This window comes from Falco biarmicus, unplaced genomic scaffold (assembly GCF_023638135.1).
Source record: "Falco biarmicus isolate bFalBia1 unplaced genomic scaffold, bFalBia1.pri scaffold_27, whole genome shotgun sequence".
NCBI classification, from domain to species: domain Eukaryota; kingdom Metazoa; phylum Chordata; class Aves; order Falconiformes; family Falconidae; genus Falco; species Falco biarmicus.
Genome location: NW_026611833.1, coordinates 3,525,280 through 3,540,168, shown reverse-complemented (window position 1 = coordinate 3,540,168; position 14,889 = coordinate 3,525,280). Strand labels below are relative to the sequence as shown.

The following is a 14,889-nucleotide window of genomic DNA, read 5'->3' as shown; positions in this document are numbered from 1 at the left end:
CGCTGACCAGCCCTTCTGCGTTGGCACTGGTTTCAGAGGACAAAGTTAAACACCAGGACTGGTCCCTGCCCCCACCCACTGCTGCAGAGTGGGGCTGGCTGGTCAAGAGCCCGTGGGCAGATGCCCTGCTCTTCATCACCCACACGGCCAGCACCAAGCAGGGCTGCAGCCACACAGCTGCAGGAAGGTCTCCGAGAAAAGAGAGGGATGTCTGTGTGTGACGGGGGGATAGTCTGTGGGAAATGGCTTTGATTTTGCTTGCAGAAGTCTCCCCTAAATTATCGCTGTCTTTTTCTCCTGTGACAGGACCATATGCCCGGAGGCAGCAGATGTCCAACAGCAGCTCCATCACCCACTTCCTCCTCCTGGCATTGGCAGACACGCGGGAGCTGCAACTCTTGCACTTCTGGCTCTCCCTGGGCATCTACCTGGCTGCCCTCATGGCCAATGGCCTCATCATCACTGCTGTAGTATGTGACCACCACCTGCACACCCCCATGTACTTCTTCCTCCTCAACCTCTCCCTCCTCGACCTGGGCTCCATCTCCACCACTCTCCCCAAAGCCATGGCCAACTCCCTCTGGGACACCAGGGACATCTCCTACTCAGGATGTGCTGCACAGCTCTTCCTGATTGTCTTTTTCCTTTCAGCAGAGTGTTCTCTCCTCACCGTCATGGCCTATGACCGCTCCGTGGCCATCTGCCAGCCCCTGCACTACGGGACCCTGCTGGGCAGCAGAGCTTGTGTCCACATGGCAGCTGTTGTCTGGGGTAGTGATGTTCTCTATGCTGCGCTGCACACGGCCAATACTTTTTCACTGCCGCTCTGCCACGGCAATGTCCTGGGACAGTTCTTCTGTGAAATCCCACAGATCCTCAAGCTCTCCTGCTCACACACCTACCTCAGGGAAGTGGGGCTTATTGTGATTAGTTCCTGTTTAGCCTGTGGATGTTTTGTTTTCATTATTCTGTCCTACGTTCAGATCTTCAGGGCTGTGCTGAGGATCCCCTCTGAGCAGGGACGGCACAAAGCCTTTTCCACGTGCCTCCCTCACCTGGCCGTGGTCTCCCTCTTTCTCAGCACTGCCATGTTTGCCCACCTGAAGCCCCCCTCCATCTCCTCCCCATCCCTGGACCTGGTGGTGTCAGTTCTGTACTCAGTGGTGCCTCCAGCACTGAACCCCCTCATCTACAGCATGAGGAACCAGGAGCTGAAGGGTGCAATGTGCAAAATGATAACTGGATGTTCTGAAGGAATAAAATTATGAATAGCATTTATAATGTAGTTCATCACAGACCCTGACTGTCTTCTGAATTTTTTGTAGTTACTTGTGGTATTTCTGTTCTGATAAAGTTGTCATCCCCATTCTAATTCCTTCTGTGATTTTCTTTTCTGAAGGTGCCCTGCTCTCTCTTCATCTAACAAAGCCAAAGGGCCATTAGGCAACTTTATTTTTGCTGGGATTCTTCCTTCCAAGGCCTTTCTGGAGCTGCAGGGACTGTTCCTGTGTCCACAGACGGAGGGGAAAAGGTTCCTGGCATGGCAGCAGTACCAGGGAACACCAGCCCTTGGCTCTCCAGTGCTGTCCTCCTTCCACTTCCACACTCTCCTTCTGACCCCCTGCCTTGGTGTAAGGCCTGAGTGCTCTGGCAGCTTGGTCACCGCCGTGCTGCGTGGCAGTCCTGTGAGCGCAGGCAGGGGCAGGCAACGGGCACTCTGTGACGGTGCTGGCCTCCATAATATGTTCTGGACTTGTGGAGACCACCTGAATGCAGCACTGCAACGTGCTTCCTTGAACCGAGGTCCCCGTGCCCGTTGCTCATGACGAGGGCCATCTCCGCGAGGTGCCGAGCAGGGCGCGACACCCCCGGGCTGAGGTGCTGCCAGCCTCTGGCAGGGGCAGCAGGAGGCCAGGCAGTCACTGTGCCTGCTGCAGTGCTCTGCCTCCGCACGTGCCAGGGACGGGCTCGTGCCTCTGAGCACCCCTGTGCGCGTGAGGCTGGGGTTCAACCACGGCAGCAGTGCATGAGGCCAGCTGAGGTGGGGACACCTCCCAGCGCCTGGCCGTTCCTGTGTGTGACTGCAGGAACAAAGGCCACTGTCCCAGGGAGATTCATCTCACCCGCCTTGGGCAGGCTCATTGCAAGTGCCTTGGTCTGATCACGGCACCCTTTCTGGATGGTGCCCTCAAATGTGTCCGAGCAATCAGGGAGGTTCTGGGGTCCTGGGAAACGGCAGACATCCAGCCTTTGTTCAGGAAAAGCAAGAAGGACAACTGGGAGAAATACAGGCTGGTCATCCTCACCGTAGTGTCTGGGGAAATGACGGTGGAAATACTCCTGCAGCCATTTCCAGGTAACTGTGGGACATCAAAGGGGTTGCTGCACCCATACGTATTGAGGCAAGAAGGGGATGGTTTGTACCTGGACCTTTGCAAGGGTTTTGACTTTTTCTCCTGCACTTTCTGTATAGGCAGATGGGTGACTTCTGGAGTGAAGAAATGGAGGATACTGTGGGGGGAAGTTGGCTGGGGGCTTGTGGCTATCTCTCGAGCTAGCTCAACAGCGTCAGGGAGCGAAACCCGACCTTGGGAGAGAGACACAGTTATGCCTGTTGGAAGGAAGCCATGGGAGCAAGAGGAGAAACTTGAAGCTAGGGAGTGGTCTGCAGAGCTTGTGGCCTTGTAGATAAAGGGAGTTGCTGAGCTGCTGTGTCTGTAATAAAAAAAGAGCCCAGAGTGGAAAATTGCTGAGCACAGTTACAGGCTGACACGTCGGCCCCCTGCAAAGGTATAAAAGGCTTGCTTGATTATTGATTAATAAAGTGTCTTCGAGGTGTCTTTGAGTGTCTTCGTGCCTTCGATCCTCTCCCAGAGTCGGTGCATCATACGCCACAGGGGCTCAAGACCAAATGTCACCAGTGGTCAAGTCCTCCTGGTGGCCACTGACTAGTGGCATCTTCCAGTGCAAGCAGTTGGGCCAGCTGTGTTGAATGTCTTTATTGTCTCCCAGTACAAGTTGACAAAGTGGCTTTCCAGACCCTTCTGTGGATGATGCCAAAGTGGGCAGAGCCCTTGAGAGATGCCAACCAGTTCACCCTGCCTTGAGCAGGACAGCTGGACAAGGGCATTTACAGGGGCCTCTCCCAACCTGAGATATTCTAGGACTCATTGACTCACTTCCCTGGAGAGCTCAGCTGGGATGGGATAGCAGGGGGAAGAAGGGAAAACAGAGGCGCAGAAGCAGAGACGATACATGGTCCAGTAGAAACAAAGCAGTTCCCCTGAGGACTGTTCTTCCACCCAAATGGTAGGTAGGAAATCCATGAGATAAATTGGCTGAGAGAAGCTTCCCTTCATCTGCTGGGTGCTGGGCCACGGGGAGGGTGACGGCTGAGGACGGTATCTCGTGGTCAGTTGTGTCTCAGGGACTCACATTCCAGCAGGAAGCCAATGGCTGTGACGGGGGCAGTGAGGCCAGTTCTGCCTGCGGAGGGGACAGGCCACCAGCAGCAATGTGCCTGGGAAAGGGGCGGTGAGGTCACCTCTGCCTGACACAGCGCGTAGGGCAGCCCCTGACTCATGGCTGGGACACGTGCTGTTAAGCTCCATCTGCCCGTGTCTCGGGCAGGCCAGCAGAACCAAGGGGCTTCTTTCTTGCTTGTCACATCGCTGCTGCCTGAGGACATGACTGCACCGCAGCAGGCACACGGCTTGCTCGTGTCTATGCGAGAAGCTGAAAGGCTCGCAGCCTTGGAAGAGCGCGGTGAGGCCGTGGCATGGTCAGGGGAAAGGCCACAAGGAGGGTGACGGGTCGGGATGCCCGCCTGAAGGGTGGTTTCCCAGGTGGTGGAGCTTTCCTTGGAGGTAGGGAAGAGCAGGAGGGAGAAGCACTGCCACCCAGTGCAGCTGGGAAAGTGGAGACTGGAGGTCAGGAGGAGGAAATGTCACTCAGGGGCTTGTGCCGTGGTGGGAGACGTCGCCCAGAAGGAGTATGAGATCAGTCCATGTCTGTGTGTTTGCAGGCACAGCGTGTGAGGGTGGGCAGACATCAGTGCATGTGCGGCAAGGGCAGGGTGAGAGCACGGTGGGGAAGCCAGATGGGTGCCTGCGGCCTGCCGGGGAAAAGCAGCAGCCGTGGGACAGCGTAGGGCAACGTGAGATGGAAGGCAAAGGGCACGGGCAAGGCTGGAAGTCACCAAGAGAACCCAAGGGTTGTCCCCTTGCGTACGGCCATTGTCTCTGCCGTACAGAGTGCAGTTTATGGCATCTGCAGTGTCCTTGGCCATCTCTTCCTTTCCTGTGGATCTCTTTGTCACTGCCTTCCCCAGTTCAGCAGCCCCTCGCCAAGGAATAAACCACCCAGCAAAAGAGTGAAACCCAGTGGGTCTCTCTGGAAGGGGTGGTTGATTCTGCCTGTATCTCCGCAGGTAAGTTGTTCCCCACCGACTGTTCTCCAGTGTCTCAGTCAGTCATATCAGGAAAAATCCCTCCCCGTGTACATCTACCCAGCCATCTTGGTGGTAACGCTTTTTGTGCTACATGGCACATATCCAGCACCACCCAGTGCCCAGTGGAACGTTCCAGTACCTACTGCTAGTTAGTTCTGACAGCTTCATGAAATGCATTGGGCAATCACAATGTGGGTAGGGCCCCACAAAGACCAGAGTTCCATTTTGGTGTGTCTCGGCTTCATTTTAGTAACACACTTCACACTGAGTGTGGATTCAGTGTTGTCCAGGTCTGGAGGTCAGTCTCATTCCAGTGAGTGTATTTTGGTCTTAGCCACAGTTACTCCCACTAGTCCCCAATGGGATGGGGATACCAGCTACAGGCATTCCTGCATGAGGACATTCAGGGAAATGGGTACCTACCCAACAATCACTCCTCCTAACAGCATTTATCGATTCTTCAACAATTTTCAAATGAGTATTCCGTGTCCATGACTCCTCCTGATCCCACCCAAGTTGAGGATTTAGCATACCACATCACAGGCCAAATTCTATACATCTGTAAAACATGTTTCAACATATATCTACAAAGGAGAGGCAAGTAGAAGACTCCAGCTTCCCTGTAGACAGCCCAGTCTTATCTGGGGTCGCATTTCAGTCATTCACTTATACGCTGTCTGGCAATAATGCAAGATACCGAACCTAGAACTTCATGATTCTGGAGGTAGTTTCAAGCATAAAGGTTTTTCTTGCTTGACAGTCCATTCTGGTGATGTGGCTGCTTAAACCCTGCTATGGCACGTCCATGGAGTGACTCCTTCAGGCTTGACAGCAGCGTAGGTGCTGAGCAAAATCTGGAAAGGTCCTTTCACTTCTCTTCAACGGTTCATCCAACCACGTTCTAAGATACACACAATCTCCGGGTCGGTAGTGATGTACAGGCACGTCCAGGGACAGATCTGCGCTCACAGTGACGTACCTCTGGAGAGAGGACAGGACCTTTCCTAGAGGCTGAACATACTCTTTTAAGCCATGTTTCCCTTCTATTATTTTGGGATTCACTCCCATTTCTGTCACCTGGCAAGGTTTACCATGTATCCTTTCCAAAGGACTAACTCTCTCCTTCCGTTTATGCTGGATCCTGTATCTGTAGCAATGCTGAGGGAAAAGCATCTGACTGCTCTCTCTGAGGTTCTTGGCAAATTTTACTCATCTGTCCTTTCAGGCTTTGCTTCATTCTTTCTACTTTCCCGCTTGATTGAGGTCTCCATGGAGTGTGGAGATCCCATTTTACCCCTCCTAGTTTAGCTAAAAGGTGAAGGGCTTCTACTACCAAGTGTGGAGCCCTGCCCAAAGAAAGTCCTATGGGTACCCCAAATCTCAGTATAATCTCTGAACTTACACTTATGATATTTCTTATTGTTGCGGCGAGGGAAAGCTTCCCGCCAGCCTGAAAAAGCATCTGTCATGACTAAAAGATACTGATACCCGTTCTGCTGCAGTAACTTGGAAAAAGTCTAATTGCCAGTAATCCCCTGGGCTTTGTCAGCCCTGGGAAAGATCATTGGGGTAGGTGAGGGTTATTCTTCAGGTACAACTCAGGCTTCTTCACTCTGCTTTTTGTTTTCCCAGTCATGGTACATTTAGAACTTGCCCTTTCAAGTCTTCTACCCAACTCTCAATTCCCCAGGGAGTTTCTTGGTGCTTCCTTTTAAGCAATTCACACATAATTTCCTCTGTAAATTTTAGTTGATGCGAAGGAGTCACCCATCATCCGTGATTTGGGTTGCCTTCAGTATATTAGCCAACTGATTGTTTTCTGGTGGATCCTGTGGGCTCTTAGGTCCTAATTTCTGCCGTTTCTCTGGCAGGACTAGCAATATTTGACTTTCAGCTGCCTGCCGGGGAAAAGCAGCAGCTGTGGGACAGCGTAGGACAACGTGAGATGGAAGGCAAAGGGCACGGGCAAGGCTGGAAGTCACCAAGAGAACCCAAGGGTTGTCCCCTTGCGTACGGCCATTGTCTCTGCCACCAAGGCCTATGAGAAGACGAGTTGTCCTCTGGCCCTGGGGCCTCATGGCCTCCTTGTGACCACTTGCACTGAATTCTTCTCCCTTGAGTGATACTGCCCTGTGAAAGTTCCCAGCATTGGCCACAGCCTGCCAGTCTGAGGCCTGGCACCTGCACTCTGCTGCTCTCCTGCCTCACCGCCCCTGGGAGATGAGATTCCATAATTCCTTTGCTGCTGGAGCCAAGGTGGACAGGGGTGACACAGGGTTTCAGATCCAGCTGACCATCACAGCTGTTGGCTCATCTGGCAGCGGTGCTAAAACGCTGATGTAAAGAACCTGCATTCACCTAAAGGAACATTGTCACTGTGCTGTCCTGGAAATTTCGGGGTCGGTGGGTTGACCATTGGCCTCCATGAGCCCACCAAGCCTCTCCCTCACGGCCCACCCTCCTTCTTCACTCACTTGGTGTTTGTAGGGCTGTTTCCGTGCCCTGTTTCTCACTTTTTCTCTCCTACAAATGCTGCACACTGTGTTATGTCCTTTCTTCCATTGGTTTTTCACAGAGGTGCCGCTAGAATTACTTATGAGCTCAGGGAGGTAGCAGGTCCATTTCAGAGCCAGCTGAATGTGGCTTTCTTGGCCATGGGGCCAACTCTTGACCTCTTCTCACCTTTGTCAGCCCTACAAACCCCATGACCACTCCCAAACCCTTGCCATGTAAACCCACAGGGTTATAAAAGTCCCCAGTAAGATGTGAGGTCATTGATCCTAAGGCTTCCTCACGCTGGTTAAGTAAGAGTTTGGCCCCTTGCTCTCCCTGATTTAGGTTCTTTATGGCAGAGAAGAGACGCATTGGACCTCAGCTGTGGCACCACGGCCAAGATCAAACATGTAACAAAAACAGCGGGTACCAAGTACCCAAAGCCCAATGCCTGCTAAATTTTGCTGCAGAGCATACTGGGGTGGTTGGCAGGTGGCACTGTTAACGGTGAAATGAAATGTCCCTAAGGAGAGAAAACCCAGCTCTCCTCAAGACCAGAGGGACAAAGGGCTGGACTGTGCAGTGGTGGCAGGAGAGGACATGTCTGTCTGTGTTGCCTCTGCAGCCCCAGAGGACCTGTGGTGCAGGTGAACCTCATGTTCAGGGAGGACAAAGTGCTTTGGAAAGTGTCCTTGGCTATGGACATCTCGTGATCCAGGAACACTGTGAAAATCGTTGGTCTGTTTCTCTAATGCATCACCCCGGGGTGAATGTCAGAAGTCCTGGCTAAGTAGGGAGTCACCAGAAGCCTGGGGGTTAGTCAAAGTGGTGCCCACCTACAAGAAGCGTAGAAAAGAGGATACTTCCTAGGACTGTCAACCTGATCTTAGTGCCAGGGAAGGTTGTGGAGCTGATCCTCCTGAGCAACATACAACAGGAAGCACAGGACAACCAGGAGGTCAAGACCACCCAGCATGGGTTTGTGAAAGGCAGGTCCTACTTGATGAATCTGATCTCCTTCTGGGACAAGGTGACCTGCCACACCTTGAACACTGTGTTTCTGTTTTGGACCCCTCACTTCAAGAGAAATGTTGAGGTGCTGGAGCATGTCCAGAGAAGGGCAACAAGGCTGGTGAAGGGTCTGGAGCCCCAGTCTGTTGTAGAGCAGCAGAGGGGACTTGGCTTGTTCAGTCTGGAGAGGAGGAGGCTCAGGGGGGACCTTACTGCTCTCTAGAAGTACCTGAAAGGAGGTTGTAGATGGGTGGGGGTAGGTCTCTTCTCCTAAATAACAAGTCACAGGACAAGAGGCAACAGCCTCAAGTTAGACCAGGAGAGGTTCAGATTGGATATGAGGAAAAACATCTTCACTGCAAGGGTGGTCAAGCATTGGAACAGGCTGCCCAGGGAGCTGGGGGAATCACCCACTACCTCTGAAGGCTGAAGGTGAAGAAGGAGGACAGCGCTCTTGCTTCAGTTCATTGCTTCCTGTGCTCCTGCCTTGTACCACAGTGAGTACTTGGAAACCTTGCCATAGGCAACGCAAGGCTCTTACATCCTCCCACAAAAGCCCTCCATCCTCCAGGGTGGACCAGCCCAGCTCCCTCAGCCTGATCTACCAGGGCCCGTGCTCCAGCCTTGACCTTCTCTGTGATTCTTTACTGAAATGGCTCCAGCGTGCCAGTGTCTCTCTGCTATTGCGGAGCACCAGTGCTAGACAAGTACTCTAGATGTGGTGAAACAAGTGGGAAGCAGAGGGGGGGAATGACTTGCCGTGGCTGTGCTCCTGGTCATACAGCCCAGGAGGCTGTTGGTCACCTTTCCTGGTGGCTCCTAGTTTGCCTAATGCAAACCAAGGGCCCAGCCAGGCAGTCCCTGCCCTGAGTCATCGCAGGGCCTCGGTCCACTTTAGGGGCAGGACTTTCAATTTGTCCTTCTTGGGTATCATGAGATTCACAGGTGCTTCCAGTCAAGAGGAAGTTCCTCCAGTCTCTAGGACCTTCCAGTGGGGATGGAGAATGGCCTCACTGGGACATCGGCCTGTTCACACAGCTCCCTGGGATGCCGCCCCTCCACCTCCCTGGAGTGGGAAGCATTGAATTTGGTCAAATGACTCCTGACACGATCCCCATCCACACTTGGCTGGTTCCCTCCAGAGTCCTGCCTTCAGGCACAAAGCTTTGGGACATGATGCTGGGGAAGACTAAGGCAAAGAGGACCTGGAGGATGTTCAGATTTATCTAGACCTGCTCTTACTAAGCTCAGCAGTGGCCACACAGGGGCGTAGTTTATTTCTTAAACTGTTCTGCAAGTAGTGACAGATCCTCTTGATGCCCTTGAACATCTTGCAAGACCCCATACGAAGCAGGCTTTGGCTTCCCTGAAGACATCCCTATTTCTAAATTCCTCTTTGAGCCCTTGCATCCACCTCTAGGATGCTTCCTTTTCTCTCTGGAGATTCTTGAGGAATTCCTTCTTTAGCCAAGGATCTCTCTTGGCATGTCTGCTTGATTTCCTGCTCCTCGGTATGGACAGTTCTGCTTGGAAAATGCTTTCCTGAATGACCAGCCATACACAGCTCTGCTGTCCTTGAGTGCTGCTGCCCATGGGACTACCGCTACAAGTCCCCTGAAGAGGCTAAAGTCTTCTCCCCCTATTTCATGAGCACTACAGCCAGGGCTGACACTGGTTTTCACATCCCTCAGCAGCACTGCCTGTTTGGCAAGGACCAGATTCAGGTGAGCGTCACCTTTGTTGGCCTGACACCTGTGCAAAGAATTTGTCTCAAGAGACCCCCGACACCAGCTGGACAGGGTGTATCCTGCTGTGCTCCCCTTCCAGAAAGCGTCAGGGTCATGAAGTCCCCAATAAGAGCTGGGATCATGGACCTGCAGACTTCCTTGGCTTGCTTAGATAAGCCTTTCTCCACTGCCGTACCCTGAGTGCGGGTGCTGTGTCTCCCACCAGGATGGCACACTAACCGGCCTCTCACTGACACTCTCCTGCAAGGGCTCACCCAACCTGCTGCACACCCCGTAGAGGAGATCCGCACGTGCAACAAGTGCCTGCACACGGAGGGCATCCCCTCCTCAGCTTCCTGGCCTGTCCCTCGTGAAAAGCCCACACCTTCCCCTGCCGCACCACTGTGGCCTGTCCCACCACCCGTCATGATTTATTTCATCAATATCATGATTTACTCCATCAATATCCAGCACGATGACAGCATGTGGAAGTCCAGCTCCTCCTGCCTGAGCCCCAGTCCCAAGCCATCGGTGCGCTTTTGGGCTGCAGCACCTCAGCCGTAGCGCTGGGGCCAAGCTCAGGCTTCTCTCGGGCAAAGCTGGTACCAAGCGCCCCCGACCCAGCGTGTGCCCATGCTGTGCTGGAGACCAGAGACCCGCTGGAGTGGGTGGCGGTGGCAATCTAAGCACGCCAGCAGAGGAAGCCCTGCCCTCTGCAAGGCCAGAAAAGCAGTGCTGGGCTCTGCAGCCCTGGCAGAAGAAGGCTTGGCTAGCTGCAGTGCTGCTGAGGCCCCTGAAGGCCTGTGGGGGAGGGGAGGCTGACCTCCAGGAGGACATGGTGCTGCTGAAAATGTGCTTCAGTTTGCATATGCTGTGATCCAGGAACACTGTGAGAACCATGCACTGGTTCTTTGATGGTATCTTCACGGGGCTGAGCAAAGGATTGCTGGAATAAGTACCAGGGGAGTGTGGGAGTAGCCAGGTGATTGGAACCCCCACTGTGATGGGCTTCCTGTTCATGGACCAGCTGCATGAACTTGGGTCAGACCGTGACGCACTGCAGGGCTGGCATTCAGTTGCTGGTTGACAGAAACCAAATCTACCTGAGGTGCCACCTGGGCTTCCTCAAAGGAACCATATTCCTGACAATAAAGATTGGGATGCCCACGTTTTTATGTTGCGGAAGGAAGCCGAGCTACAGCAGATACCAGAAGCAGTTAGAAATGCTGCAATACCTCTTGTATGGGCTTCAGGAACACCAGGGCAACCCCAAGCAGGGGAACCAGTAATCATCCAGTGGAAGCCAAATGGCAGAGCAGCAAGTCAAAAGCTGTACCCAGTTAAACTACAAGTCAGGAAAGGGTTGGAGTCCTTAACTGAACAAATCACAGATTTTGGGTTACTAAGAGAATGCCAATCAGAACATAACACTCCAGTATTACCTGTCAGGAAGCCAAATTCAGAAGAATATAAACTGGTGCAAGATTCACGAGCTATAAATGCAACTGTGCAAGATGTCCATGAGGCAGTAGCACACCCATATGCCCTCCTGACCACCCTGAAGGAGAATGAGGAATGGTTTACTGTATGAGATGTGAAGATGCGTTCTTCTGCCTTGTGCTGGCTGCTGCCAGTCACCAATCGGTTGGTTTCAAATGGGAAAGCCCTGAAACTGGTCGAGAAACCCAGCTGTGCAGGGCTGTATGACTGCAAGGAGTTAAAATAGCCCTACAGTCTTTGGAAATCAATTAGCCAGGGAGTTGGAAAGCTGGCAAAAGAGGTAGGAAAATGTCGCCTTGCTGCAATAGGTAGGTGACGTACTGCTAGCAACCAGCAGTAAAGAAGATTCTATAACAAGGACCTGCTAAACTTTGGGGGCTAGCAGGGTACAAAGTGCCCTGGGAAAAGGCAGAGACCACCCCAGAAGAAGCAACCAGTTGGGGATTTACAATTTGCCTGGGCCAGCAGAGTCTTGTAGCTGGAGGAAAAGGGACATTTGTCAAATCCCAGAACCCAAATGAAAACAAGAGCTCAGAGCATCCCTGGGAATGGCCGGGTGGTGTCACTTACGGATAATGAATTTGGGACTCATTGCCAAACTTCTATATGAAGGTGTTGGAGGAAAGGGAAACCTCCTTGTCTGGACTCAGGAGTGCAGAGATGCCTTTACGGAATGGAAACGGACTGGAATGAGTGCTCCAGCTCAAGGCCTCCCAAATCTAGAAAACCCATTGGAACTCTTTGTGCATGAAAGGTGACACGTTGCCTTAGGAGTGTTGGCCCAGAGCCTGGAACCATGGAGCAGAGCCGTGGGGAGCTTTTCCAAACAGCTGGACAGTGTCAGTAAAGGACGGCCAACCTGTCCGCACACGGTGGCAGCTACAGTATTACCGATGCAAGAGGCCCAGGAACTGACACCTGGGCAAAAATGACATGATCTCGGTGGAAAAGAAGAAGTAACTCATGATTGTTTAAAGACAATGGCAGAGGTATATTCTAGCCGAGTGGAATTAAAAGGCACGCCAACAGAAAATGGAGGCTGGGACTTATTTGTAGGTGGTAGTAGTTTTGTGCGAAATGGGACCCAAAGAGCAGGACATGTGGTGGTAACTATCAGAGAGAGAAGAGAAGCCAAAGCCCTCTCATCTGACACGTGGGCCCAAGAGGCAGAACTCACAGCCTCACTAAGGGCACTGGGATTATTATCAACAGACAAGGCTTTTTTAATGTATGGACATATTTGAAATTTGCCTTTGGAACAGACCATGCCGATGGGGCTGTTGGAAAGAAAGAAAGAAAGAGGACTCTGAACCTCTCAAGGATCCCCAGCCAAATTATGAGGCAAAGACCCCACAATCATTTCAGGTGACCAGTTGACCCAGGGTGCTGGCAATTTTGCATTGTAAAGTGCAGCACCTTGGAGATAGCTCGGTGCATATAGGACAGCAAGTGGCAGATCAAGCAAGGAAAGAAGCAGCTGAAAGTCAAATATTGCTAGTCCTGCCAGAGAAACGGCAGAAATTAGGACCTAAGAGCCCACAGGATCCACCAGAAAACAATTAATTGGCTAATATACTGAAGCAACCCCAAATCATGGATGGCGGGTGACTCCTTCGCATCAACTAACATTTACAGAGGAAATTATGTGTGAATTGGTTAAAAGGAAGCACCAAGAAACTCCCTGGGGAATTGAGAAGATGGTAGTTGTTGACACAGTAGGCTCAGGCACAACTTATACGACCAATGTGATCAAGTTAGTGCCACGTTATTAATAGACTCACACCAATTTATACTCTACAGCTAAAAATGCACACACTACGCACGCTTTGTTATGTAAAAGGTGATCGGTTAAAACTACTCGTTCACATGCTCCCACCTCCCAAGTTGTTGGTCCCAGGGCGGTGCCAACACGCTGCTCCCCCCTTGTGCAGGCATCCTGTTTTTATCATCTTTCTGTCCAACTCTCTTACCTCTCTGTGTATACACAGTTTCTTTGTCTCCCTTGGCCTTGCACATGTCCTTCACAACACCTGCAGCTTGTTAGAGCTGCGGCCTGTTATCACAACCAAGTTATTCGGTCTGAGTTGCTCATAATATGCCCGTTTTCTTCCAGCCACTCCAGAAATCCCCCTTTTTGTTTTTGAGCAATCCAGACCCCATTCTGGACATCTGTTTAATTAACCCATTCATTATGCGTTGCAAACATTGAAACAAACAAGGAAGTAACAATATCAAAATCAAGAACACTATTACCACTACCAATGCTCCTTTAACTACAATCTGCAACCATCCCCTTAGCCCGAGGCTATTGAGCCGGTCAGAAAAAGGATCATGTCCTTCAGTAACATGCTTCATGTTCTCGTGCAGTGTTGCTAATTGCTGAGTTACGCTTTTTGAGTGATCAGACAAATCGGAACAACACATCCCTTTCAAAATCTTCACAACCATGTCCGTGTGCTAACAATAAAAAATCTACGGCAGCTCAATTCTTCAAAGTAGTATGTCTAACACCCTCTACATCAGTAAGTAGCTCACTTACCATTCATGAAGTCAAATTAAATTGTTTCTGACCCCAGCATGCTAATCTATGTATATTTTTTGCATTCATGGCTGCCATTCCTCCTGGAAGAAAAATAGATGTGGCTATAGCAGTGCTACTGATGGCAGCTGTACATTGTCGTTACATGTATCATCAAAAGTTCAAATAGGTCTCCCATGATCCCTACTGACATTTAATAAATCTTTCACGTGAGGAGCAAACAACGTTAACCGTCCAAGGTAACAAGGCACACCAACAGGTCGCATGGGAATACGGGGCCATGCTCTGTCTCCACAAACCAGAAACACTCCTGGAGGAAGTTTAAAACCCCCTGTGGTGCTTACATGTAACCTTCCGGCTCTCAAGTCACTCCAAAGGGAATGCCCTGTGACATTTAGATAACGTACATACCAGCCCTGCTCCCCTTGCCTTGTAAACCAACTATGCCGCGGTTTATCAAACCAGATCACTCCTGTACCATTCACTGGTTGGAGCTGCGGTGACATGCTTTTACAACCTGGCATTGCGGTTGCAGTAACATTATCATATTGGACAGGCACAATGCTAGCCAGTAAGTCTAACTCCTGTAAAGGTAACTGATGTAATTGATTTAAATTTTCAATGACCGCTTTCTGCCAAGCTGCGCCACGCATAGAGGGCCAAACATATCTGCTGTTTGGGCTTAAACAAGAACCGCTTTCTCTGTTAGCCAGGTTTACGCTCCGTGGATTCCAATACCCATCAAAGTCGGTTTCATTCTCCTGCAAAGGCATACCAATCACACAGGTTCAAAAAGGGTTATCTGCTTGTTGCAAGCTCAGACAAAAATCTGTTACCCCAGCTGAATTTGCCCATGTTAGCCAAATATTCGTTCTGGGTAAAACGTCAAAAATCCCCTCACTACCTGGTGGAAAACAAATCAACATAGCTGTGCTCTACGTCTGAGGTGTTGCCATCATTTTACCTCCTTTTCCCAGCTGCTCCAATGCACCTGCAAGCTTCGAGGAATGTTTATTCTAATTCTACAAATCCTGTCAACTATCTTATTATTCTGATTAAGACACTGCAAAGCTAAGCGTCTTAAAAGCCGGAAACTAATTTCTGCTAAAAACCCTTCACCCAAGGTCCTTAATGTAGCTTAAAACCTCAAGAAAACTACTGTTATTCTC

General features: G+C 51.1%; 1 protein-coding gene across 1 annotated transcript; it reads left to right on the top strand.

Moving 5' to 3' along the window:
- Window positions 1-284: 284 nt before the first annotated feature.
- On the top strand, window positions 285-1,268 carry LOC130143399 (olfactory receptor 14C36-like). Its single transcript, XM_056326085.1, has one exon. The coding sequence runs from the start codon at window positions 330-332 to the stop codon at window positions 1,266-1,268; it is 939 nt and encodes a 312-aa protein (XP_056182060.1). The 5' UTR covers window positions 285-329.
- The last annotated feature ends 13,621 nt before the right edge of the window (window positions 1,269-14,889 follow it).

Excerpts from the sequence above, each read along its gene's own strand:
- LOC130143399 (XM_056326085.1), top strand. The coding sequence starts at position 330 with ATGTCCAACAGCAGCTCCATCACCCACTTCCTCCTCCTGGCATTGGCA.